We start from the raw sequence: 27,392 nt of genomic DNA, 5'->3' as shown, positions 1-27,392 counted from the left end.
ATAGGGTGAGTGACAATAAAGCAGTATTTTGGCTGACATTGCAGTACATGTACTTACATGGTGACTTTCCATATATGAATCGAATTTGAGTCAAATTTGAGTCAAATTCGACCCCCGAACACCAGCCAGCCAACGGCCAAACTCCCACCCTCGCCCAAATGTCCATAGAACAACGAATATGTCCGTACCGTTATCTAGGAAGATGAGAGACGTTTTGTAATAGAATGTAAACTATACAACAAAGAGAGAGAGCAGATCTTTATAATCTGATACAATCTACGTTCCTCTTCTTCATACATCTAGTAGATCTACCTCAACCCATGCCACATACTGAATGGTAATAACATTCATGATTACAGTACAGTTCATCATTAACGTTATTATGACCGAATTCGCGTTTACGTGAGGTCCCTTGCATTTGAGGATTAACGAGATCTGTCTGCTTAGATCACTCTAGCTATGACCATCCTGAGAGAGGACTTGGATTTCTTCACTTTCCTCCTGGCTTTCTCTCCCTCCCTCCCCCAGAACTGACACGGATCTCCCCTCCTCAAGACATAACCCTTCGCTATGAATATCGCACACTCCCGTAATGGCTTGTACCATGTACCAATAGTGACAAAGGGGTGTCTAAAATAGCGGTGTTAAAATGCCAACCATAGAAAGAGAAAAAAGAACATAGTAAATAGCATTAAATATTAACTTTATATAAATAAGACTTGTTTTTATTATATAAGTATAAATTATGTGGTTTAGCTCAATATTGATTGTGATAAAATTTTATTTATAAAACTGTACCCCTCTGTATGACTTGGACTGTTCCAGCCATCATGGCGGCGTTCCAGTCATGGAAACGACCGCGACCGGCGGTGACAACATCCACGGTTTGATTTCCGCGTCGCGTTTTCAGCACCGAACCTACGCGCATACAGGCGGCTAGGTAGGTCGGGCAGGCTGTCAGCGAGATACTGACAGATTAATAGCAAGTTTATTTAATCTCAGCGCCGAAATAATACCTGGTCTCTAGCTCGCCACTGTACTGCAGAGCTTGAGGCCGTTTGTCAGTTGTAGTTATCAGGTATAAAGACACCAAGAGTAAAATACCTAGAGAGACAATTTGACTCTGAACTGAACCAAGCGTAAACCAGCACCAAGAGACCATGTCTGGCGAGATATTAGACGTTAAACAAGGACAACAACAACAAGTTGCAGGTGTCAGCACACCTGTGCAGGTTTCAGGTGTCAGCACACCTGTGCAGGTTGCAGGTGTCAGTACACCTGTGCAGGTTGCAGGTGTCAGTACACCTGTGCAGGTTTCAGGTGTCAGCACACCTGTGCAGGTGTCAGTACACCTGTGCAGGTTTCAGGTGTCAGTACACATGTGCAGGTGTAAGTACACCTGTGCAGGTTGCAGGTGTAAGCACACCTGTGCAATACTCCTTTCACCTGGGTGAATATCACTCACAACCTCAAACATACAGTAGAGTTCTCTTTTATCTACACATAACATCTGTGTCCGTAATATCACCAGGGTCCATAATATCGCCACCTTTAGAAATAGTGTGTTTTAAGATATTTTTACTGCAACATACTTTTGGTATGCACTCCTGCACACCTCTAACGCACATACCTAGGGTATGCACAGTAAAAATATGTTTAAGCAGACTTTTTCTCAAGGTGGCGATATTATGGGCTAGGGTGATATTATGGACACAGATGTTACATGTCCTTGTGTTTCAGACAGACACAGGCAGAGCCTGAGGCCGGTTCCCAGGGGTCAGCACACCTGTTGCAGGTGTGAGCTCACCTGTGCAGGATGGCTGTGCCGGCAGACATGGAGCTGTCTCACCTGGTTGACCTGGTAACCCGGAACCTGAAGGCCACGCCCCTCTACACAGACATGAGACAGGCCGCCACGGCCCAGGCACAGAAGGAAAACTTCCACCTGGGTAAGTATCCGGCCTGTACACAGACAATTTGGTCTAGAGTACAAATGAATCCCTGTTTTTTTCTCCTTTTTTCCTTTTTTTATTCCTTTTTTCCTTTTTTTATTCTACAGAACACCCCGAAAGGGTTTGCCACAGATTTACAGATGCAATGTCACCGTTTTAGGCCCCCCTAAGTTATTTGATTTTGGACTGTTACTGGAAAAAAATGTTACCAAAAATTCTGCTTCTGTATTATGATCAGAGTGTCACGACAGTGTCGCAAAATGTAATGAGAAGATGTGATGAAAGGAAGGAATCAGAACAGGGGGAGATTTATTGCTGTTTGCGTTTGTTGTTACACTATGTTTATTCAACATCCAAAATCATGAAATGATGGCAGTGCCATGCAAACAATAACCCCAACAGCAACCACCGTCGCCATGGCGATGTGTGTTTTCATCGCCAGTCTTGTTCCTTCTGGTTGCAGGTGACCTGAAGCAGTCTCTGCTGTCAGCGCTGCAGGAGTCTGGCTGGGAGCGGAAGCTGCGAAACGCCGTGTACCGGGAGATGCTGATCTGTGCCCAGCGAGAACTCAGCATCGCTCCTCCTGAGGACCAGAAGGAACCTCTCACATACATGAGGAAGGTGGGTCAGGGGTAAATAAACACAAACAAACAAACAAATACCAGGAGATGCTGATCTGTGCTCAGCGAGAACTCAGCATCGCTCCTCCCGAGGACCAGAAGGAACCTCTCACATACATGAGGAAGGTGGGTCAGGGGTAAATAAACACAAACAAACAAACAAACAAACAAATACCGGGAGATGCTGATCTGTGCTCAGCGGGAACTCAGCATTGCTCCTCGCGAGGACCAGAAGGAACCTCTCACATACATGAGGAAGGTGGGTCAGGGGTAAACACAAACAAACAAACAAACAAACAAACGGCTGGGGAAACTCACCTACATGAGGAAGGTGGGTCAGGGGTACATAAACTGTTACACAGACATACAAACAAACAAACAAACAAACAGGGCTGGGGAAACTCACCTACACGAGGAAGGTGGGTCAGGGGTACATAAACTGTTACACAGACATACAAACAAACAAACAAACAAACAAACAAACAGGGCTGGGGAAACTCACCTACATGAGGAAGGTGGGTTAGGGATAAACACAACAAACAAACAAAAAAAACAACAAATGGATGATATAAACTCCCTGGCACATTTTATCAATTGCTGACGTCACGCATCTGTAAAGTCTTGTGTGAATAAGGTCACGTGTTTGTAACCATAACTTTCGCGAGATCACGTTGTGAAGTGATTGGTCATTGATTATCCCGATGAAGGCGACAGTGGTCGCTGAAAATTTCTGTTTAACCCTTATATTGGAATAAAGTTCAACCTTTTACTATAAATTGTGGTAGACTGAGAGGGAAAAGTGTAGGCTCAGGCAGCGTGGGAGAAACACATCCTGAAGAGTCTGTAGTTGTACTAGGTTACTAATCACACCGCGCAATCATCGGATCATCCTGCATAAGTTATGGGACAGTGCCGAAGTCGCGCGGAGGGAGCCTAGACCCTGCAAATGTGCATTATTTGCTGAGATGGCGGGGGGTGGGAAGCGTCCAAGACTATCTTCCCTGACTTCGCTCTAGAAATCCCGCATTGCCCATACCTACGGGCCGGCCCCCACCGTGCTCTTCGGTGTTGCGGATGTCTCCGAAGAAATGGATGAAGTGATAAGGCGCGCATGCCTTATATGGGGTTGGTTAATTAGGTTATTACGGATGACCAATGAGAGCGCAGTGTAATTAGGTTACTAATCACACCGCGCAATCATCGGATCATCCTGCATAAGTTATGGGACAGTGCCTACGTCGCGCTGTCCTTACTCCTCGTCCCCGCTAAGGCATGTCACCTTATCCTTTCCTACACTTCCATCTGGAAGTATATCCCCATACTCATCAACTCCCTTACTACATTCAAAGACTGACATATAATGAAATGACTGGGAACACATTTTATTTCAAACTCACTGATATATGTGACCCTTTTCTGCCGTGTCCGAAAACAGTCCTTGAATACCAGCTACACCAAATCCGTCATCATGTTGCTGGTGCCCATCGACTTTCCATAAGAGTAAGAATCAACTGTTTTTTTCCCGATTGAGGACATAATCCAAAGGGTTGATAGAGAATTGAGTGTCACTGTGTCAACCTGCGGCACAAAGTGCTGATATATGTCAGGGCTTGTTTTCTCCGTCCAAGACCTGATCTTGACTCACCTTTGAGTGTTACCCGCGTACACCTCTTAGGTGCATAACTACTTTCCTATAATATTATCTGAACTGTATGTTCTCCTGGCCTCAGCACTTATGCGCACAGATTTCATAACATATCACCATCCTTATGAAATCAACACACACTCTGCCTCTCTATGTTCCGATCACGTGCAGGGCGAAGACGCACTCAGAAGTACACCTTTGGAGCGTTTCTCCCTCGTAACTTCCCCGTCTCTTATAATACGGTATTAGCGAAAGCGTTAAAATGGAGGTTGATTGTGTACGACTTTCCCCATCCTTATACATGGTTCAATGTACACATTACCAAAGAAAACATCCTCACAATTGATAGCCGTCTGCTCAGCAATGAGGAGGTGCCGATCTAAAGCCCTTCCTGACCTGTACGAGTGATCCTTCCAATCCAGTGTACATGTTTATTCCCGAACAAATGTATAAAATTCCCCTTTCTCAATTTTTCCTCCCATACCCAATTCATGCATAGAGATCCTAATAACAATTTGATTTACATCGTTCTTAGTTCTCCCTAAGGAACAGTATTATGGCCCCGGACTGTCTGGGATATTCTTGATCTCTTGCCAATGCACACAGCCCTCTTGCTGACTTTATCCACGGTTTGAAATGCACTTGCACAACTTGGCTGGGATATCATCGAAGCCATGGTTTCTGGCTCACGTAAGAGCGGCCACCATCTGGTGTGTTGGGTCACGATCTGTTGAGCCCAGACGGTGAACCCATCTCAACAATTTCAACATCGTGAAGTTGATCAGGTCTTATAATCATTATGGCTAAGAAAATCACATAATACAGTACGTATAAAGGAGCCAAACGAAAATATAGGAGTTCCGTCGTGAAAAGGAAATTCCCTGCGGAGCTATTCAGTAAGTGGTGGGAATCATCCACAGATCGTCACCCGTTTCAATTCCAATATGAACTTGCCGTACCTCCTATGCAGTCGGTCCCCCTGGACGCTCAGTAAGGTGAGCTGCTATTATTCGACCTCATTACGCATCTCCCGAGCGTACGCAGTTGCGTAATGCAGCGCATTTATACACGAGCGGGGAAGTCTTCACAATCAAATCATACGGTGTACAAGCCGATACCTTTCTATACCACACAGTGATTCAAGAATTTGTCTGCACTACTTTCTGCAGCCGCGTCATATAGACCCCCGGGGTTGTCCATAAATACTGTGTTCTGCGGCCTTAAAACGTGGTAAGGGACGCTCAAGTGAGGCCTCGCCGACACTAACATGCACTGTGTAAACCTTGCCTTGCTCATCCGATGTAGCCTACTTCTCGACCTAATATCACTACGTGTTTTCACTAGTGCTTTACAAGCCCATGGTTTACAAGCGGTCCTCGTCAACCTGACGGACGAACGACTCCACAAGCCCATGAATAGAAACTGAGAACACAGACTGTCATTGCATGGGCGACGTAAATCCAGTTACGCTCCTCACGTGTCCTATCGCTGGGCTGTCCACCACTTAACTCACAAAACGCGGTTGCAAAGATAAGGAAGATAAGCGGTGCAAACCCGCTAGCGTGCCCAAAACCACATGACGCAACCTTTTATGAGATCTCTACTAACCAAACACACTCACGACGTGTTTATTCTTGTGATGATGCATCATGTTAAATTAACGCGGCCAACATCACTTTTAAACTCTGACCTTGAAAGGACTCTCGCCCATCACTTCTGCGGATTGCGTCCATGGCTCCAGCGTCAAAACCAGCGCCCTCGCTAACGCTATGGATAACTGGTACATACTTGATATTGATTGCCATCGATCTCTAGCGTTTATCTGGTGACCAGCTTGTCACCTCGTTGTACCAACGGTTACTGAAAAATCTCGTGAATATCCGCACACCCTGTATGCTAAATCTCCACCTGGAGACCACCTTGTCACCGTGACCTTGTCACCTCGTTGCACCGCCATGTTATGGTACATCATGTGAATATCCGCACACCCTGTGTGTTTGAAAGTACATTGTACGTGTTCACCCGGTGATCATCTTGTCACCTCGTTACACCGTCAAATTGCATTACAATCTAGTAAATATCCACAAACCCTTTGTGTGCGCTACGTCTTCACCTGGTGACCATCTCATCACCTCGTTGCATCGCCATGTTACAGTACAACCTCTAGCGCAAACTCTTTGCGCTAATTTTCACTAGGTGACCATCTTGTCACTTCGTTACACCGCCGTGTTACAGTACAGTCTAGTGGATATCCACACTCCCCACTCCCTTTGTGTGTGCTAAGTCTTCACCTAGAGACCATCTTGTCACCTCGTTGCACCGTCATGTTACAGGACAATGTAGTGAATATCCGGGCGCAAGTCCTTGTACTAAGTCTTCACCCAGTGACCACCTTGTCGCCTCTTTGAACTGCCGTGTTACAGTACAATCTAGTGAATATCCTCAAGCTCTTTCAAGTCTTTGTGCTAAACCTTCACTCAGTTACCACCTTGTCACTTCGTTGTACCGCCGTGTTGCAGTACAATCTCGTGAATATCCTCAAACTCTCTGTGCTAAACATTCTCTCGGTGACCACCTTGTCACCTAGTACCTCGTTGTACCGCCGAGTTGCAGTACAATCTAGTGAATAGCCACAAACTCTTTGCGCTAAACATTCACTCGGTGACCACCTTGTCACTTCGTTGTACCGCCGAGTTGCAGTACGATCTAGTGAATCCACAAACTCTTCGCGCTAAACATTCACTCGGTGACCACCTTGTCACCTCGTTGTACCGCCGAGTTGCAGTACAATCTAGTGAATAGCCACAAACTCTTTGCGCTAAACATTCACTCGGTGACCACCTTGTCACCCTGTTGTACCGCCATGTTACCGTACAGTGTAGTGAATATTCTCAAACTCTTTGTGCTAAACATTCACTCAGTGACCACCTTGTCACCTCGTTGCACCGCCATGTTGCAGTACAATGTTGTGAATAGCCACAAACTCTTTGCGCTAAACATTCACTCAGTGACCACCTTGTCACCTCGTTGCACCGCCATGTTGCAGTACAATCTTGTGAATATCCGCACTGATTTCGGCCTTCACGCCCCTTGCGCATAGCCAAAATTTGCATACGAAAGAGATTGGCGCCACGTGCAATGCTCCTGCACGTGCGTTCCAAATCACAGACAACCATTATTAGCATTAGAAACCAGAACAAGCACAACACCGGCAGTCCCGGTTCTAAATGCCCAAACTTTACACCAAGCTACACGAAAGCTGGTTATCACAAACCGCATCGAAATCCGAGAAATTCCAAATCAACAATACAGCAGCAACGAAACAAATGGCTAACCACAGTAAACCACGTCAGCGAAGAGACGATGCTGCAAGTCTTGCCGGGGCCAGAGCCGGTCGCCTGCCGCTTGAGGCTGTCCCGGCTCCGACGCTCGAACTGAACTTCGCCGCTGCCCCGCGGCGTCGGCTGGTCTTGAGTTGTGGGTCCTGTTGCTCTTCCTGCTGGCTGCTGCTCCGGAATGGGGTGCCTTTTGCTGGGGGCTGGAGGCTGGACTTGTCCCTCGGCCGGGAGAACTTGCTGTACTCTGCGTTGCCCGGGTTGGTCTCGTTGTTGTCCTACTGTGCGTGGGTTCCTTCCGGCTTCAGAGGTGCTTGGCTTGGTTGCTGGAATCCATACTATAAGACGACAACAACAACGTGCATGTCAGAACAAGTTCGTCAGACCAAATTTCCCCAACCCGAGCAAGCCTCCGCCACGCGAAGCAGGTAGGCTAAGTCGTGGAGCGCTTTGGGAAAACTTGACTCGAGTCGCCCTCCCTGAGTAATACTCAGAAAACAAAATGCTGAAGCCCACCCTTCTAAAAACCCAAACGAGAAACAAAACGTGTCAGAACAAAGAGACGGCGGCCCCACGTGCGCCCGAACTCCCCGAACGTACTGTTACTAAAACAGACCTGGTGAGCACTCAGAAATGCAGAAAAACGTTTGTAAAAGAGAAATGTTACCCTCGCCGCACCCCAAACCTTTTCTTGGAGCAAACTTGCTAGCTGAACGAAGAAGTTCTGCACGTGGGGACCGGGAAAGCTGCTGGGCTTCAGGGCTTCACTACGACCCTAGCCTGCTGCTCCTCGCGGTGCGGACGGCTCCGAAGAAATGGATGAAGTGATAAGGCGCGCATGCCTTATATGGGGTTGGTTAATTAGGTTATTACGGATGACCAATGAGAGCGCAGTGTAATTAGTTGTAGTAGTAGTACTAGTTAGTAGACTGGTAATAGTTCTTGGTGTGTTAGACTGATGGGATAATTCCCCCCCCCCCTGCAGGCCCAGGCAGCGTGGGAGAAGCGTATCCTGAAGAGTCTGAACTCGATGTGCACGGAGCTGAGCGTCCCGTTGGCACGACGACGACCCCCGCAGGAGCAGAAGGAGCTGCTCTCGCGCTGGTCCGAGCTCGGAACCGAGGAACCTGACCTCTCGCACTTCCGACCCGTCTACGCCCCCAAGGACTTTCTCGAGGTGACGCACAGCTCTCTTAGATATAGTCTTACATATTCTTATGTGTTTTACGTAGGGCTAAACATACATGTAGCATCAGGTACAGGTACAGGTACAGGTACAGAGGTCTGGACCTCTCGCACTTCCGACTTGTCTACGCGCCCAAGGACTTTCTCGAGGTGAAGCACAGGATTTTGCTTCATACGTATTTGCTGACTGTGAGTGAGAGATTCTCCTCTAGCACCCTGGTTATGTTCTTTAAGATTGTCAATAGTCATGAACCACAGTATATATACAACTCCCTTGTGCCTGTTCATGTATCTCACATTCACAATACCAGATCTGCTGCACAGTACAACTTTAGATTACCCAAACCTAAGACGAACAGTAAGAAGCGCTCATTCCTGCATCGTGCAATATCGTTGTGGAACGACCTACCTTATCATGCCAAGACACTGAGTAACCTTCTCAAGTTTAAGAAAGCCATAGTAAACAGTGTCACATGAAGCCGACCTCTAGTTTTTAAATTGTCAGTATTCATTTGTGCGTTCCTTTAAATGTTTGATGTATTTTTGTCTTTTTAAACGTTTGCACTGTATCTTATGCACTATTTCCTATGTATATATGTAACGAATTCGAAGTGCCTGTATTCCATGTATTTGAGCCTTGGAAGACTAGCCCTGCATGGCTAAAAGGTTTCGAAATAAATGAAATTTGCTATGTGTTCTACATGTATGTCTTCTATGTACCTACACATAACATCAGGTGCCGGTACCGGTTTAGGTACAGGTCTGGACCTGTTGCTCTTCAGACCCGTCTACGCACCCAAGGACTTTCTCCAGGTGAAGCACAGCCTCTGTAACCTCTGTGACTGTGAGTGAGTGAGTTTGTTTGTGTTAGTCCTTAGTTTGTACTTAGTTTGTTGTTCCTGTGCAGGTCCTGGTGAACCTGGGAAACCCCAACTCCAACTGGAGCGAGCAGGCCAGCCACTGTAACGTGTGTGTGTGTGTGCGCGCGTGTGCATGCGTGCGTGTGTGTGTGTGCGCACGTGTGTGTGTTAGTGACACGTGTTGTTGTTCCTGTACAGGTCCTGGTGAACCTGAGAAACCCCAACTCCAACTGGAGCGAGCAGGCCAGCCACTGTAACCTATGGGGCCTTGTGCAGCTGCCGCTCAGGACCAAGACTAGGAAACAGCTGGTGAGCAGACTGATATCTGGGCTCAAAATTCATGTTTGGGAATAGGAATGGGAACCTAAAAATTGGCTGCGTGACACACACTTACTCTACAGTCCCTGTCTCTGGTGCTGAACGTACATCACGCTGAAAGCATCACCCCTTTCCCTGAAGGTACTTTGGTGCACCATGTAAAATAAAATAAGTAGAATGTCTGCATTACGTTCTAAAGAACCTACACAGTACCTGAGCTGTGATCACAATGTTCAATGTTGTGAGAGCCTGTTTGTTGTGACAACAGCGTGCGTGACTTGTGATCTCTCCTGTTCCTGTTGAACCAACCCAACTGTCCACCAGTAAGACCCAGGCAGTGTGGATGTTGTCAGTGCTGTAGATTCAGCATACTCTGGGAGTCTGTGTTACAACTTACAACAACATCTGCTTTTGATCTGTGATGTTTAAATTTCTCTATTTATGAAGCAATCTGACTTAAGTGAGCGAACCCCAGGCCAGGTGGATGTTGTTCATGATAGTGAAACATAGGTGTCTACTCTGTGGGAGTCATGTAATGTAATGTCATGTTCTCCTGTTGAAGCAAGCAGACTTCAGTCCATCAGTGAGCTCCAGGCAGTGTGAATGTTGTTGATGTCAGTACTGTTTTCTGTATTTAGTATTTATGTACATGCAGCAAGCAGACTTCAGCGAGCTGTCCATCAGTGAGCCGCAGGCCGGCGTAGACGACTCGCCCGAGATTCCCGCCGACGTGTTCGCCTCGGAGCGGACGAAGCTCGGCCGGCGCGTTCTGGAGGCCGAGCACAGCCCGCTGGCCCAGCAGTACGCCAAGAAAGGCTGTCCCACCGGGCTGCGGGGGGCCATCTGGGCACAGATCCTGGGGGTCAAGGTGAGGGCACAGATCCTGGGGGTCAAGGTGAGGGCACAGATCCTGGGGGTCAAGGTGAGGACACAGATCCTGGGGGTCAAGGTGAGAAGGGCACAGATCCTGGGGGTCAAGGTAAGGGCACAGATCCTGGGGGTCAAGGTAAGGACACAGATCCTGGGGGTCAAGGTGAGGGCACAGATCCTGGGGGTCAAGGTGAGAAGGGCACAGATCCTGGGGGTCAAGGTAAGGGCACAGATCCTGGGGGTCAAGGTCTTATTGTATCCCTGAGACAAGAGATATAAAGAAGAGATGGGAGGCAGCAGAGGTTGAAGTTTAGGATTGGTTAAGGAAGTGTCTCTGTTTGCCACAAAATATGGCCATGGGTAAGGTGTTTCTCTATTCCTCCCATTTCTGTCTAGCAGTGCAAGTGTGCAAGGATGGGGCAAGCAGGGAGAGCATTTAGATGGTTTACAGTTGATTTAACATTGGTGAAGTACAGCTGTGTCCCTTCCCTCTTAACAGTGGTTGACGTTGACCAATCATTGACGTTGACCTCCCGCGCTAGGTGGACAGCGTTGACCAATCATGTCCCTTCCCTCCCGCGCTAGGTGGACAGCGTTGACCAATCATGTCCCTTCCCTCCCACGCTAGGTGGACAGCGTTGACCAATCATGTCCCTTCCCTCCTGCGCTAAGTAGACAACATTGACCAATCATGTCCCTTCCCTCACCCAGGTGGACAACATTGACCAATCATGTCCCTTCCCTCCCGCGCTAGGTGGACAGCGTTGACCAATCATGTCCCTTCCCTCCCGCGCTAGGTGGACAGCGTTGACCAGCTGTACTACCAGCAGCTGAAGTCGTACGTCATACATCACGACCTTCTCATCGACAGCCTCATCTACAAGGACGTCAAACTCACGGCCGCGAACGACGACTACTACTTCGTGTTCGAGGATCTGCTGCACCAGGTAGATTTTGTATCTACATGTAGTTACCATTATACCATTATGTATTCCATTATGCCGGACGAACAAAAACTCTCCTATTCCCTACTTGACACATCTCCTAAATCAGGGATTAGCCCATTGATCCGACAACACAGTGTATTTCTGTACTGACTTACCACGACAGTATGTCGCAATGTAGTTATGTACTAGTTATTTTATATGTATATGAATGCATCAACTCCGACTAGTATAAATGATTCCAGAAGATTTTATGACAAATGTATTTTAATGTAAATAACTGTTAATGCTTTTAATAAGTAACTTAATATTTTATACTTTGTAAATTCAACGCAATTCAGGCAATTGTAATGTCTACAAGTTGAATAAAGATTCATTCATTTGTTTACAAAACCGTACATCCTTAATCAGGATACCATTGTTGAAAACAGTGATTCACATCTTGTTATCCTCAGCCTGATTTGCTATATTAACATCTACATAATAAACTTGGACAAGGATTGTACATGGTACAAAGTATGGCACTTACTGCTTCATAACAAATATACAAAATACCTTACAAGGGACTAATCTTCCTCACAAGAGAGTCCAATACAGTACTTTTAGAGTTACTGGTGGAATTTCCAGTGTCTAGACATCTTTCAAACATCGCCCTATATGTACAATTATACATGTATACGAGTCACATTGAGTGATGATTTTCTATTCCAGATCCTGCTGTATGGGATGATCGATGAAAAGGTGCTGAATTTCTAGCATCTAAACATCTTTTGAAACATCGCCCTATATGTATAATACATGTGCAGTAAAAGTATTTATGAGTGATGATTTCTATCCCAGATCCTGCTGATCTTCTCGCGTGACACGACCGTGCTGCGATGTTTCGCCCACACGAGCGCGACGCCGGCAAAGTCATACATCCGGGGAAAACTCGGGCTGGAGGAGTTCCAGGTCAGGCTAAGATATATTAGATAATACACAGTAAGGATTAGCATCATCATCATCATGCCTCCGGATTATACTAATCTGGTGAGGTACACTTGATGAAGTTACTCCAGTATGTCCTATCTCTCATAGTGGACACTAATGCAGTCCCTGCGAGACCAGTGTCTCTCTCTAACATGGACAAAAGTGTAGTATAAGGACGTCCCACTCTACGTCTCCCAGTAGGAAGCCACTGTACTAATCTACCAGCATAATGATGTAACTTATTATCTACAGCTGCACGTGTTGTGAGCAGCTTTTGCAAATGTCTCTTTCTTTATAACACATTTCAGTGTTAGAAATACCCAACTGCAGTCTGACTCTGAGACAGTTTCAATATTGCAGTAGAAAAATGAAGCAATCTGCAATTTTGCAGACTGAAAAAAATCAGACCAGACTAGGGCTTATTTGTTTACTACAGTAACTGACTCTATAATATTCAAATACTTTTGCATGTGCTGTATTGTTCAAATTGCATGTACAATGTTTGCCAACATGCAATTTTGTATATGCCATGGGTTTAGATCTGGACTTTTAAGTGTCGGTGTATTTGCAGAAAGTATTTTCGAATTGCAGAACAAAATTTTGACATTCTGCAATATTGCATATTGCTCTGTTAATTCTTACTCAAAAACATTCATATATGGTGACAGCAGTCTAAATCCCTCCTGCTATGAAATTGCATGATATAACCCCACACCAGTTACCATGGTGATAGACGTCTGGTTCAGGTCATTGACCTTAATGGTTTTGAAACAGAGCAAAACCAATATGTTTTCCTTCGGTAAACATAAAAAGTATTCCCCCCCTGCAGGTGACGTACCCCCCCAGCGGCGTGATCCCCTTCCACGGCTTCACCATGTACTGCGCCTCGCTGTGCTTCGTGTACGACGAGCCGGCCCGGCTCTACTTCGTGTTCCGGGAGATGTACACGCGCTACTTCTCCCACCTGCACCACATGTCCTCCCACCCGCAGGGCATCGTGTCCCTCTGCGCGCTGTTCGAGTCTCTGCTACAGACACATGAGCCGGAGCTGTTCTACCACCTCAAGGTGACTCTTACACACACACACAAGCACGCGCACACACACACTCACGCACGCACACACGCACGTGCGCACACACACCACATGCCGTCCCACCCGCAGGGCATCATGTCCCTCTGCGCGCTGTTCGAGTCTCTACTACAGACACACGAGCCGGAGCTCTTCTACCATACTCTTACACACACACACGCACGCGCGCACTCACACACACACACACACACTCATTGTCCTTTTTGTACTTTTTTAATATTGTTCCTTTTATTATGTAATATCTTAAGTTATCTGTGGAAGTGAGTTGTATGTAAGCGAAACATATTTCAGCCAGACGGCTGCAATATTTTACAGAAATGCACCATTCATTAATTCCTTCCTTCCTTCCAGGGCGTGGGTGCCCCGCCGCTGAAGATTGCCTTTAAGTGGCTGATGCGGGCGTTTGCGGGGTTCCTGGGCAGCGACCAGCTGCTGCTGCTGTGGGACCGCGTGCTCGGATTCGACTCGCTCGAGATCCTGTCCGTGCTGGCGTTCGCCATCTTCTCGTTCCGCCGGACGAACCTGCTGGAAGTGTCGTCCTACGCGGCGGCGGAGGCGGTTCTGTCGGACCTGACCACGCTGAAACTGGTTCCTCTCCTGCAGCTGGCTCTCTTCAGTTAGCGTACAAACAAACAAACAAACAGGAACAGGCACATCCTATACTAAAGCTGGCTCTCTTCAGTTAGCGCAGAAACAAACAAACAAACAAACAAACAGGAACAGGCACATTGTTTGTTTGAGCCTTTATTTCAACTCGATCTATACTAAACATCCTATCCTAAACATCCTAACAGGCACATCGTCGATGAAGGTTAGACATCCAGGTTCCTATTGCCTCTTTAACACCTCGTTCCCACCAGCGTGTTTCGCGGTCTAAGACATCCGTGGACTCGAGTTTGAAAGAGTGACCCTGGTTGTGTTGTAGGTGGTGGAAAATAGCTGAGGAGTAGCCGTTGGCACTAGGTCGGCAATGTTCTTTGTACCTTACTTTAAGCGGTCGACTTGTCTCTCCGATGTAGGTGTTGTTACAATTGGGCTCCTCACATTTGAGTCTGTAAATAACATTCGCCTTGGTACCCTTGTGAGGTCGGTCCTTAGGGTGTACCAGTCTTTGTCTGAGGGTTGAGTGAGGTTTGAAGTTAGTGGCTATGTTGAAGTTTTGGAAGATCCGTCGGAGATCCTGTACATGGAGAAGTTTGAAAACAAAGCCCTCAGCACTTTCAATGACACTCCCCCGGCCAACTGGTTTCGATATGTAGATGACACTTGGTGCAGGTAACCTTCGTTTCGAAGTGTACAGGAAACCAACCCACACTGATCAGTACCTGGCTTTTGATTCCCACCACCCTTTGGAACACAAACTAGCAGTGATCAAAACTCTCTTCCATCGTGCAGACAACATTGTCACTTCAGACCAAGCCAAAACGGACGAACAAAGACACCTCCGAGGTGCCCTGGCTAAATGTGGCTACCAAAACTGGACTTTCAACAAAGCGCTCAAACCTTCAGATCAGTCTAAGAAAACCCAGAAGTGCAAACCATTGACCAACAAAAACAAGGCCAACATCACTATTCCGTATGTCCAAGGAGTATCTGAGAAACTCCGACGGATCTTCCAAAACTTCAACATAGCCACTAACTTCAAACCTCACTCAACCCTCAGACAAAGACTGGTACACCCTAAGGACCGACCTCACAAGGGTACCAAGGCGAATGTTATTTACAGACTCAAATGTGAGGAGCCCAATTGTAACAACACCTACATCGGAGAGACAAGTCGACCGCTTAAAGTAAGGTACAAAGAACATTGCCGACCTAGTGCCAACGGCTACTCCTCAGCTATTTTCCACCACCTACAACACAACCAGGGTCACTCTTTCAAACTCGAGTCCACGGATGTCTTAGACCGCGAAACACGCTGGTGGGAACGGGGTGTTAAAGAGGCAATATATGAAAGAATGTACAACCCCACCCTCAACAGGGAAGGGGGGCTACGGGTCGATCTTTCCGGCACTTGGGATTTGGCACTCCCAGCCCCGAGGACAGACAACACTTAAGCTCCTGTCCTGTATAACAGGAGCTTTCAGACTAATTTGCATCATCTTGTCTTGACTTGTCTGACTTTTGTTCCTTCTTCGACTTCCAAAAATTTGTCTTCAATTTATTTGCATATCAATCAACAGGTTGTGTATATAAACCTGCTTTCCCCTCTGGTCTCTCAGTCACTGACGAAAGCTAGTGGATACTAGCTGAAACGTCTGACGTTTTCAAAATCATATCCAGTTGCTTGAGTAACTGTTTTTTGGCATAACAGGCACATCCTATACTAAAGCTGGCGCTCTTCAGTTAGCACAGAAACAAACAGGAACAGGCACATCCTATACTACAGCTGGCGCTCTTCAGTTAGCGCACAAACAAACAGGAACAGGCACATCCTATACTACAGCTGGCGCTCTTCAGTTAGCGCAGAAACAAACAAACAAGAAACAGGCACCAGCATGAAAGTTCATCTGAGTTGGTATAAAATTACATTATGAAAAACTTAAACTGTTCTCCAACTCAAAATTTGACTCACCAGAAATTTTCGACTGAATCAAAGACTGAGGCATAAAAAGGCCATACACATCAGGGCACTTCAACCATCGCTCAACCGGGACGGGGGGCGATATCGACTGCAGACAACCTTTGACCCTTTGCTGACATCACACGTGAGAAAAAAAATCACGTGTCCACAGCATTTGGGTCAGATAGCTGAGGAAGACTGAGCGATTCAGTCGAAAATTTTGTCAAATTTTGAGTTATTATTATGTGTCGTCTTGCAAGTTCAATCACTCTTGCCAAATTTTAATAAACGTAGAATTTAAAAAACGAAATTAAAAAAAAAAAGATAATCCTTACCTACGGACCCTAACTTTTTCAGGACTGAAACAGGAAACACAATTTTTTCCTAGGTCTTAGGGTAGAACAATCACAGTGGCTGAGCGTACGGCACCTGTGCTAAACCAGTTTCTGTTGGATGTTTGGTCGACGTTCCATCAACTTTTGCCCATTACAGGCACAGCACTTGAAAACTACAGATGGAATATCACCTTCAATACACAAACATGACCTATGGACATTACGTACTGGTCAGGCACAGTGCATTCTGCTATTGTACTGGTAAAGCTGGATTTCACAAGGATGGAAACCTCTAATTATTCCTGTTCTGAGAACCGATGTATATATTTTCTTTGGTCCAGTTTAGTCTCATGTGGAGGCAAAATGCTCCGTTTGCCAACAGTTTGTCAGAGCAAATGGTCAGAGGTGTAAACTCGTGCTGTACATAGCCATGTCTCCCATAAAAAATAAGTACATTTTGTACCAAACGTTTTGCCAAAAAGCAGTTACTCAAACAACTGGATATGATTTTTATGATTTTCAAATTAAATCATATCTAGTTGTTTGAGTAACTGCTTTTTGGCATATCGTGTTACCTGGATGTCTAACCTTCATCGATGTACCAGACCTACTCATATCAATGGCATGCTAACAGTATTGCAGATTGTCTGAGCCAGACAAGACATTTTGGGGCTACTCTGTGGCAACAAACACTCGTGATAGCATAATACTCCAAGTTTGTCTAGTGCCAGTAAGAAATGTAAATAAAAGTGAAGAAAAGTCTTACTGCATCTTTGCACTCAATCCCAGTACCAAATTTGATGACATCTTCTGGACACCATAAAACACATTCCTTTCCTCTGTATAGGGGTGTAAAATGTAAAAATTATATTAGGTTGTTATCATGAAAGTTCATCTATGTTCAACTTGGTAGTTACATGTTTAGAGTTCAAACTTTTGATCCAACACCCATCACCCTTCACTTAACCGTGACGGGGGCCGACATCGTCTACCAGATACCTTTGACCCAGTGTTGACGGCACACTTCAGAGATGCCACATGACAAGCCTCACTGGGTCAGTCTACTGAGGAAAGCTCAAGGTGAAAGAACTTCTTGTGTTGGATTTAGTTTTAACTCTAAACATTATAGGTTGTTGCTATGCTATGCTATATATTAAAGAAGAGTCTGAGGCAGAAGTGTGCTTCTCAGTGTTTAATGACCAAATGAGCCATACCTTACAGCAACTGGCACGGGGGCTTCAGCCGTGTGCACGGACACAAGGCAAGGCACGGCGGCCGCCTCGTCAACACACAGACACAACAGCTCAACGTTTCGCCCACAAGCTCCGGGAACAGGGAACAACAGGCACAAGTCGGAAATACAGAAAACAATACAGATTACTCTGCAACCTTTGTGGATGTGTAGGAACTTTTCCGGACTGGATACTGTTCTAGGAACTGTGAAAGTTTTTACAAACCAACTTTCTTAAAATACCATTTTGAAAAATAAGTTTATACGTGTGGCTGAACACAGTAGTTAAAAATGGAGTCTGAAGACTGAGTTATTAACAGATTTTGGTAGGCCAGAGCAGTATTTGATACAGTAACTGTGTTCTAGTGATGTTGTTTCCATGGGTTGCCGAACCCTGTTCCCGGGAGCGGAGGCATGGCTGCATCACTATGGCATGCACCAGTGAAATCATGGACGGAAGTTCATCAAAAACTTAAAATCACTATAATAATCATATATTTAAACAATACAACTCTTGGGAGAACTCTCAAGAGTTTCACAACATTTCAAGCTCATCCTGTACACAGAGGTTTGACATTCAGATTGGGATATACTCTACTCTATTTACAGGCAATGATATCAACAAAGCCAAACAGCTTACACTACTGCTATACACAAGAGGGTTTACTCTATCTGCCACCGCCACTGCCAGACTCAGACTGGGCTTCACTCTTCAACAAAACTTGCTCTACAAGCAGGGAATGCTTCACCTGTGTAACTTCATACACACGTATTTGATATGTTATTCTGGCTACGATATGTGTGTAGTTGGCTCCAGACTGGGTCTGGCAGTGGCTAAACGCACAGTCAAAACAAGACAGTCACCTAAAAACAGTCTAGTCAGGAGTGAGGGAAGGGCCCCTCACTGTTGTAAAAAGATACACCAAGGTAAAACTGGAATAGCTGAAAATTTCACTGTTAGTCTGCTTAAGTCTAGTAATGTTCACCTCTCTGCATCCCCCCCCCCCACACCATCTCGACGTGGAAGGTTACAAGAAACACTCGGTAACAGGGATGTCATTTCATACCACATACAAGGCAACAACTGGGATTTCAGGCCAACAACATTCTTTGCTTCTAAAACTTAAAGGTAACAAACTGGCCAAGTGTGAAAAATGTGCAATGGCACCTATCGTGGTTGATAAAAGCTACAAACCGTACTAAGATGAGCTCCAGAGTTCTGGAGCTTTGTTGCTTTACAGATAATAAGATGAAATGCAACTTGAGAAGCCTACCATAAAGTGTGCAGCACACATGCGAACTCCCCATCCACAGAGTCATGCAGCATAAGAGCTGTTACAATTATAGTAATAGATCACGCACACCAAGTGACGACCAAACTGCACCTGAAACTTCCCCACGTGAACAAGCGAAATGCAAAGGAACATAAGCAGCAATGAGCCCCTCACACCAATAACTCTCAAACCTACTATATACAAGATACAGGTTGGGACGGCTTATTCTGTTACACACTATATTCTCTGTACAGCCCAATTGTACACTGTACATGGACAAATTATACAAAAATAACAGCCACAAGTAGAAAACTACCTAGCTACTCTAAGTTACGTTACATGCACTATAGTGGGCCTTTAATATCTCTATATAGAAGTGCATGTTTTGGTTTGTACATTTTGGTATCTAATATCTTCTATTTTCACGGTTCACCACAAAAAATACCCCTATTGGCTATACACCTTTGGAACATGGGAGCTGACCAAAAATACAGATCACAGGATGTGTGACGGGAGGACGGGTTAAACAGCCAATCATAGCAATTACGGTTTAACCGGCCAATCGCAGCAGAGTCACGGCTTAAACCAGCCAATCACGGCAGAGTCATGGTTTAAACCAGCCAATCGTGGCAGAATCCAGAGTCCAGTCTCGCAGCATGGAGACCTAACAAACCCTATTGGTCCCTTTGACAGCAGCATTTCACAGGCCACGAGGCCACAACAATCCATTTCCTCGGCTCTCGTACAGTAAAGCAGGGCACAGGACGGGTACAGAGCATGAAAAGGACTGCACGCATCCGGTGCATACATGTGTGTACTACTGGTGTCATGCCTGCTTTCCTGCATCATTTCTACCGGTAAGTCTCATTATTTGATATGCACAAAGTCTACAAAATACGGACACCGAGGAAATACATTCGTGCTTCTGGACTGAGTAAAGGCATCAGCCGTGCGTTCACTGTTAGTCTCGCAGCTCAAGTCACTTCCTGGGATTCAACTCTCTGAAGGCACTTGGGTGCCCCCTATCAGCCATCTCCGGTACTGCACCCAGCTGTATGTCACACAAGTTGACTAGATTCTTATGTCACCATAAAGTTTCTTATGAACATTAAATCTTGATACAGTCAAACACTTTGTGGTGCAATCCAATAACTCTGTTTGGTCAGTAGGCAAACCTTTACGTAGTACTCAGTACTCAAAACCGACCATCTGTACAAGCTGACTGATATGTTGACAGTTTTTGTTTCACAAGTTTACGACACTGACATATTATTACATCAAGAACACAACTTTACAACAGTGCAGGGTTGGCCAGCATGTCATGCTGTCATTGCTGTACAGGGTTGGCCAGCATGTCATGCTGTCATTGCTGTACAGGGTTGGCCAGCATGTCATGCTGTCATTGTTGTACAGGGTTGGCCAGCATGTCCTTGAGCGTCTGCAGGTTTCTCTGCGTGAGGCTGCTGGCGAACTCCAGCAGTGCGTCTCCCATCTGCATGTGCAGCGCGTTGGCGAGGCGGTTCGTTGCGTCGCGGATGTTTCCGGTGCCGCCGGGCAGCGCGCCGCTGCTGGTCGTGTTCCCCAGAAGGTGCCACAGGACCGGCAGGATGTGCCGAATCACCGACTGCTGCTTCCGCGAGTAGATCTCCAGCACAAGGTCTGAGGGAGGAACAACAAAGCGAGGTGCTGGTGTTAAAATACAGGGGCAGAAACAAGCCAGTCTGTAACAGTTGTAATATTTTATAGTTTGGTTTATTGCAAGTACACAACTGGCAGCCCACATGCTGGATTAGGCAAATATAACAGTTACTACAAGTTGCACAATGTTATTATCTAAAACTATGACCAACACAACAGTCATACAATTGTTAACTTATTAGTCTATAAAAAACTTCAGGAAATTATAAAATCAGTAACAATATTACAGTCATAGACCTACCTGGAACAAGTAAAAGGTATTTATACAGGGACAATCATCAGGGACAATATATGCATACAAACAATAAAGTTCAAATCTTGATAAGAAAAGGGACCCGTCCTCACCTGAGAGTTTGTCGATCATGTCCGGCTTGACGCGAGCGTTTCCGTACTGAGCGGCGTTGGCAAACGGCTGGAGCAACAGGCTTTTGTCTGCAACAGCAGAGAAACAACATTGATACTTATACTATCATCAAAGTTCATCTGTGTTGGTGGTTACATGCTTAAAGTTAAAACTTTTGATCCAACACAAAATATTCTCTCACCTAGAGCTTTCGACCAGTCACTCTAGACTGACCCAGTGAGGCTTGTCACGTGGCTTCTTTGAAGTGTGATGTCAACACTGGCTCAGTCTACTGAGGAAGACCAGAGTGACTGGTCGAAAACTCTAGGTGAGACAATTTTTTGTGTTCGATCGAAAGTTTTAACTTTAAACAAACATTGATACTTGACTGGTACTTCATTCCTAGTTGCATACAACAGTAGAAAAATATGCCTGGGGTGAATGGTGAGCAAAGACAAGGTCCCTCACTTTTTACAACCTCCATCATTAAAGTATATAGATGGTAAAGTTATGTACCATAGAAAGATATTTCAGTACACACTGCAAGAATGAAACATACATATAGCACCATGCATGTAGGATATCAAGGCAGTGTGCTCAGCCACTAGGTGCCCCCACGACCACCCGCGGTCAAGGGACCGGTAAGACGGTAAGATGTAGGATATGCAAGATAGATAAGGATAAAAGCAGTCACTGTCTTCATTCTTGTGGCCTCCATTTCACAATATGGATATATTCTTTATTGTCTTTAACTTGTACTTTACTTCAGCCCAAAAAGTTTATCTCCCTTGCAGGGGTTCACACAAATACCGGTAAGTTACGGGTCGGCAGTATTTCTAGGGTCGGTCAGGAAACACAATATTTTTTATAAAGTTTGAAACCATTCTTTCATATCCACCCACCTACACACTGCACCACAGAGCTGAGCGCCTCCTTCGTGGCGTTGTAGATCTGCTGGTTCTTGGAGGCGAGATTTCCGACCAGCTGCGGCACGAGCGCGTTCACGATCGTGGAGTCCACGTACGGCCCCACCTGCCGGATAATGTCACGCACGGCTTGCAGCGCAAACAGGTTCACCTTCGTGTTGTTGTCCGTTAGTCTGGGGACAAACCGGTCAAACACCTGCAAACGGGAGGAAGGAGTTAGTCTGGGGACAGACCGGTCAAACACCTGCCGAGACAAACGGGAGGAATGAGTCACAATTGGGGTGTGTGAGAGAGTCGACGGCTGTTTGTACATGTTTACTAGTCTGGGAACAAGCCTGTCGAACACCTGCGGAGGACATATGGGAGGAAGGAGTCTTGGGTCCCACTTGGAGCAGCTTGTAATGTTACTAGAGGTGAATGTGGCAGTAAAGGAAATCCAAGCCCCCCCCTCCTGTATACTTGAAGGCTCAACTCCAAACAACCAAGAACAGTACAGTGTTAGCTAGCTCTAGTACCTTGACCAGATTGTTGCGGGATGCCCAGCAGCACATATGCCTGAGGACCAGTGTGCTCAGAAGCACGTCTAACCCTCGGATGATGGGGAACAACAGAGGATAAACCGGATAGTGAGTGAGTGCGTGAGTGCTTGAGCCCGTACCTTGACCAGGTTGTTGAAGACGGCTGGATGCCCGGTGGCACACATGTCAGCCAGCTGCTGGATGCCCTGGCTGCCACCATGTACAGTAGTGAGTGAGTGATTGTGTGAGTGATTGTGTGAGAGTGTGTGTGTGTGTGAGAGAGAGTGAGTGAGTGAGTGAGTGAGTGAGTGAGTGAGTGAGTGAGTGAGTGAGTGAGTGAGTGAGTGAGTGAGTGAGTGAGTGAGTGAGAGAGTGAGTGCGTGAGTGCATGTGTGAGTGAGCCCGTACCTTGACCAGGTTGTTGAAGACTGCTGGATGCCCGGCAGCACACATGTCAGCCAGCTGCTGGATGCCCTGGCTCCCACCATGTACAGTAGTGCGTGCGTGATTGTGTGAGAGTGTGTGTGTGTGAGTGTGTGAGAGAGAGTGAGTGTGTGAGTGTGTGAGTGCTTGAGCCCGTACCTTGACCAGGTTGTTGAAGACGGCTGGGTGCCCGGCGGCACACATGTCTGCCAGCTGCTGGATGCCCTGGCTGCGCTGCTGCCAGTCCCGCGCGTCCAGCAGCCCAAACAGCTCCTTACACTCCTCCAGACCCGTGTCGGCGCCGCGCGGAGACTTCTTCTTCGCCGAGGACGTCGGTGTGGACAGGGTGCTGGCAGAGACACGGGGGTTAGAAAAACAGACATACCAAAGCCACATTGCCGTCAACAATTTTGTTTGACTGAATCACGAGGTCATAGGCCCAGATACAAACAACAAAACAGAATACCAGCCTGATCCATTATACCGTAGGATTAAAAAAAGAGGATCTACAGCCTTAGCTATAAACAAGTTAGTTTTTCAAAATAGTGTATCTATAATTGTTAGATAAGTCTTTATCCTCTCCTCGGTACCCATCTACATAACTTCTAAACTGCTTATTTGCACTGACATTTTCATAAAATCTGTTGCTATTGTTAATGTACAATGGTCATATAATTGATACACTTTACCCATAGACCTGTACCAGCCACAAGAGGCACTGCACAGCCAGACCTGCAGAGAGTTACTGACTGAAGCTGCACAGCCAGACCTGCAGAGAGTGACTGACTGAAGCTGTAGATTTCCTGGCAAGACAAGTGGCCTACCTGCTGGGAGAGTTGATGCTGTCTCTTGACCCAGATTTCGCCCGTGACCCGCCGCTTTCTGCCCTTCTGTGTCGAGCGGACGGCGTGTCTGTCGGCATCTCTCCCAGACCCTGCAGACAACACGCAGGGGTTAAAATACAGAATCCTGTTTCTGACTATAAAGAGCAACTCTACGCCCTTTCCATAACACGATTCCCAACATTTCCAGAACACATCCCAGTTGAAATTTATGTCTGTTGGCATCTCTCCCAGACCCTGGAGCCAACACGCAGGGGTTAAAGTACAGAATCCTGTTTCTGATCGACCATCAAGTATCAAGAGCAACTCTATAACATTTCTATAAGAAAGTGCCAGGAGGTTAAAGCCTGGTCTCACAGTCTGCAGTCAACAAGCATCATGTCTAAAAGTCACTCACTATGCACTCACTAACTATCCTGGTTTAGATTATACTGCTAAAAGTGACTCTATTACTTGTTTTTGGAATGGGGAGGGAGATGGAGTGAAATACTTAGTATCATCAAGCAGATGTTGGCAACATTCACAATGTGCAAATACAACTATTTACATATCATAAAATGTAGTCTAGATAAAAAAAAGAACTATACAAAAATCAATAAGCATGACAAAGTGCACTAGCGGGAGGACCAGTTGGTAGTGATGGCACATAAAAAACAACTGTAAGATATTTCCAAAACAATAACACAACCCAGGATGTTAAAACATGATCTCACCCTCTGCCTGAGTTCCTCCACTTTGTTCTGTACGTCCTTCAGGTGTTTCGGTGCCACGTGTTTCACCAGGAGCTTGTCAAAATCTTCATGAGACATCAGCTGGTACAGGACCTTCTTACCGTAGTACCTGCGGGAGGGGGGCACAGTGTTAGCTGGTACAGGACCTTCTTACCATAGTACCTGCGGGAGGGGGGCACAGTGTTAGCTGGTACAGGACCTTCTTACCATAGTACCTGCGGGAGGGGGGCACAGTGTTAGAAGATACTGGAGTTACAGAACAACTCTCAACATTGAATCATAAAAGTGCTCAGTGAAAGATGCAGCAGGGCTCAAAATTCATTTTGGGGAATAGGTGCACTTTTTGGGTGCATATTTTATATTATAATTCATAAAATAATCTTAATAAACAAAGATTTCATTACTTTTCTGAAACTTAGATGTCAGGAATATACATTTAATAACTTTACATGTAAATCTTCGAAAATATTTGGGTGCACTGGTGCACCCACAGAAAAAAGTTGGGTGCACAACTCCAATTTTGGTTGCACCAAGGTGCACATGCACCCAGTATTTCGAGCCCTGAACAGTCAAGAGAAACATTTCCCTGGTCCTGTGACCATATCATATTATACACTCCCAACATCACAAGGAAAAACATTTCCATGCTTTACAGAAGGCTACATGGGTTAATACAGGAGTCAAACAGAAGTAACAATCAGCAATCAATATTTCTAATTATTACCATAAGAGCAAATTCTCACCTTCCACAGGGACAAACAGAGACAAAACAAGAGGAGAGCTGACAAGAAAGGCAAGGGTCAGTAACGCAGATGGAAAGGAATTGAAAGAAAGCAAAATCTGAAGGAAAGAAGAAATGAATATTATGTAAATATAGTTAAAAGACTTAAGTTTTGAAAAGCCCGGAACCTTATTCGTAACAAAAGCAAAAGTTTGAAGACTAGAATCACGCAAGAAAATCGCAAACTCAAAAAAGAGGAGTGAAAGTAGCAGAAAGTTCTGACTTCACCAACGGCTGATCCCATAGATATAACAGTAACAATTACTGCACATTTACAGGGCTCCAAATCAATATTTTTTCCTATAATTGCCCCAACACTGTCTCGAAAATAAATTTCAATTGTCCCGAAGAGAGGGTGAACTGTCCCAACCTGTTTTTCAGGACGTGAACTTGAAGTTAACTTTATTTAGGTTACGTTCTGACTTCCATGCACGCTATAATTGCAGAGTAAATAGAAAATTTTGGGGAGCTTTTTCCGGAGCCAAACAAAAGAAGGGCTGATATTCTGATGTTGATTATTAATTTTATCTATTGTCCCCAAAATGCCCCAAATTGCATTTATTAGTTGTCCCAGCTTAAATTCTAGTGTCACTGGCCATCAGGACACCGTTAATTTCGAGGCCTGATTTAACTGCTTTTTTTTCAGCCTCTCCATGCACGTACCTGATCTCTCCGGAGCTGTCACACGCGAACATGGTGGCCGTGGGCAGGACTTTGTCCGTGACGTCCTTGATGCCTGACATGACGCGTCCCGTGCCCATCCGCTCGACGATCGTCACCAGGTACTGTGCTGTGCATTTCCTCACAGCTACGTTCCTGTGACTGCAACAGACATCCCAGGGTTAGTACAGTACCATTCCCGTTATAATTAACCTGGACATTGTTACTAACGGGTTAGAATTTCATTAAAAGAGTTTCATGAACTTCATGAACTTGTGTCATTTAGCCTCTGTACACTTGAAGAAGCCCAAAGGGGAAAACCGGTTGTGTGAGCTTAAGTTCTACACGGGAGCTATGTGGCTCCAGATGTCTTACTGAGGGATGACTGTGTGTACATGTGTATGCTAGATGTTGGTTGAAGAATGAAGCCACTCTACTACATAATTATAATATCCAGACATGCATGCATAGTCCCTGCAATCATGCCTATTTGGTAGTGTACGTTTGTACATGTGAGACTTACTCTCTGCCTGCTGCGATGAGTGCTGTTAGAGACATTCATGGTTCGGGTTCGGGTTAGGGTAGTGGCCAGGGCTAGGGTTGGGGCCAGGGCTAGGATAGTGGCCAGGGTTAGGGTTAGGGTTGGGGCCAGGCAGGTATGTAAGCGTGCTGAGTGACACGCTATAACGTGGCTTTGACGTGCACAGGGAACACACCATGACGGCCGTCATAGGGTGCTATATGGGGCACCAAGAACGGCTGTCTTTACTGTATCTATATCAACAAATTATGTGGACAGGTAGTAATAACCCACTCAAAAAATAGTTCAAGAATCATATTTTGTAGTGGTTGAGTTTTTATGACTGGCTGAGTTTACGAAAACATCGAATTATCGGCAAGTTCGTGCATCGCCCGTCGCTGACCGGCCGATCGCGGGACTCGTTCAGCCATCCATTCTACAAATAAAGGAAGGAACACTACATGTCCTAATCTGCACTTTCTTTTGTAGTATCTCCAGTAATAGTTTGTGTTTTTCCTTGTCTGGAGTAACTAAAATAGCTGTATAAACTCCGCGCCGCGCCGCGCCGAGGCCGGCGGTCCGCCATGTTGGTGCGGAGCGGCTTCAGACAGAACGTAGCCACTTATTTTGATACGGCGATACGGCGCGAGTTGTAGATGTGATTTTGAACAAAAAATATGGTATGGAGAAAATAAAGTGAGCGTATGCATTTCACCGATTGTGTATCTTATAAATTTAGAACGTTCTGTGGGGAAAGTC

At 45.8% G+C, this 27,392-nt stretch overlaps 2 protein-coding genes across 3 annotated transcripts in view; one reads left to right on the top strand and one right to left on the bottom strand.

The window, feature by feature from the left end:
• The first annotated feature begins 860 nt into the window (after nt 1-860).
• LOC109484016 (TBC1 domain family member 19-like) lies at nt 861-14,431 on the top strand. Of its 2 annotated transcripts, XM_019787176.1 has the most exons (10): nt 861-940; nt 1,741-1,949; nt 2,416-2,573; nt 8,538-8,729; nt 9,796-9,906; nt 10,571-10,783; nt 11,583-11,732; nt 12,570-12,680; nt 13,528-13,764; nt 14,140-14,431. In XM_019787176.1, the coding sequence occupies exons 2-10, from the start codon at nt 1,817-1,819 to the stop codon at nt 14,407-14,409; spliced, it is 1,575 nt and encodes a 524-aa protein (XP_019642735.1). In that variant the 5' UTR covers nt 861-940; nt 1,741-1,816; the 3' UTR covers nt 14,410-14,431. The 2 variants fall into 2 exon arrangements, with proteins under 2 accessions (XP_019642735.1, XP_019642736.1); XM_019787177.1 differs by lacking the exons at nt 861-940; nt 1,741-1,949; nt 2,416-2,573 and adding an exon at nt 2,762-2,831.
• Nucleotides 14,432-17,863: 3,432 nt separating this feature from the next.
• Nucleotides 17,864-27,392, bottom strand: part of LOC109484013 — a 65,666-nt gene continuing 56,137 nt past the window's right edge. The window contains 8 exon segments of the mRNA XM_019787171.1: nt 17,864-20,581; nt 20,618-20,850; nt 21,235-21,321; nt 22,135-22,354; nt 23,259-23,448; nt 23,924-24,033; nt 24,655-24,781; nt 26,117-26,275. Of these exon segments, the coding sequence (XP_019642730.1) occupies nt 20,555-20,581; nt 20,618-20,850; nt 21,235-21,321; nt 22,135-22,354; nt 23,259-23,448; nt 23,924-24,033; nt 24,655-24,781; nt 26,117-26,275 (1,153 nt within the window). The 3' untranslated portion in view covers nt 17,864-20,554.

Source organism: Branchiostoma belcheri, unplaced genomic scaffold (assembly GCF_001625305.1).
Source record: "Branchiostoma belcheri isolate BF01 breed outbred unplaced genomic scaffold, Haploidv18h27 scaffold68, whole genome shotgun sequence".
Taxonomy (NCBI): Eukaryota; Metazoa; Chordata; class Leptocardii; order Amphioxiformes; family Branchiostomatidae; genus Branchiostoma; species Branchiostoma belcheri.
Note: the sequence above shows the minus strand (reverse complement) of the source record. Positions and strands in the feature narration are given on the sequence as shown.

Coding starts and splice junctions, on each gene's coding strand:
- LOC109484016 (XM_019787176.1), top strand. CDS start 1,817: ATGGCTGTGCCGGCAGACATGGAGCTGTCTCACCTGGTTGACCTGGTA. Junction 9,907..10,570: donor CCAAGACTAGGAAACAGCTG/GTGAGCAGACTG, acceptor ATGTACATGCAG/CAAGCAGACTTCAGCGAGCT. Junction 12,681..13,527: donor TCGGGCTGGAGGAGTTCCAG/GTCAGGCTAAGA, acceptor CCCCCCCTGCAG/GTGACGTACCCCCCCAGCGG.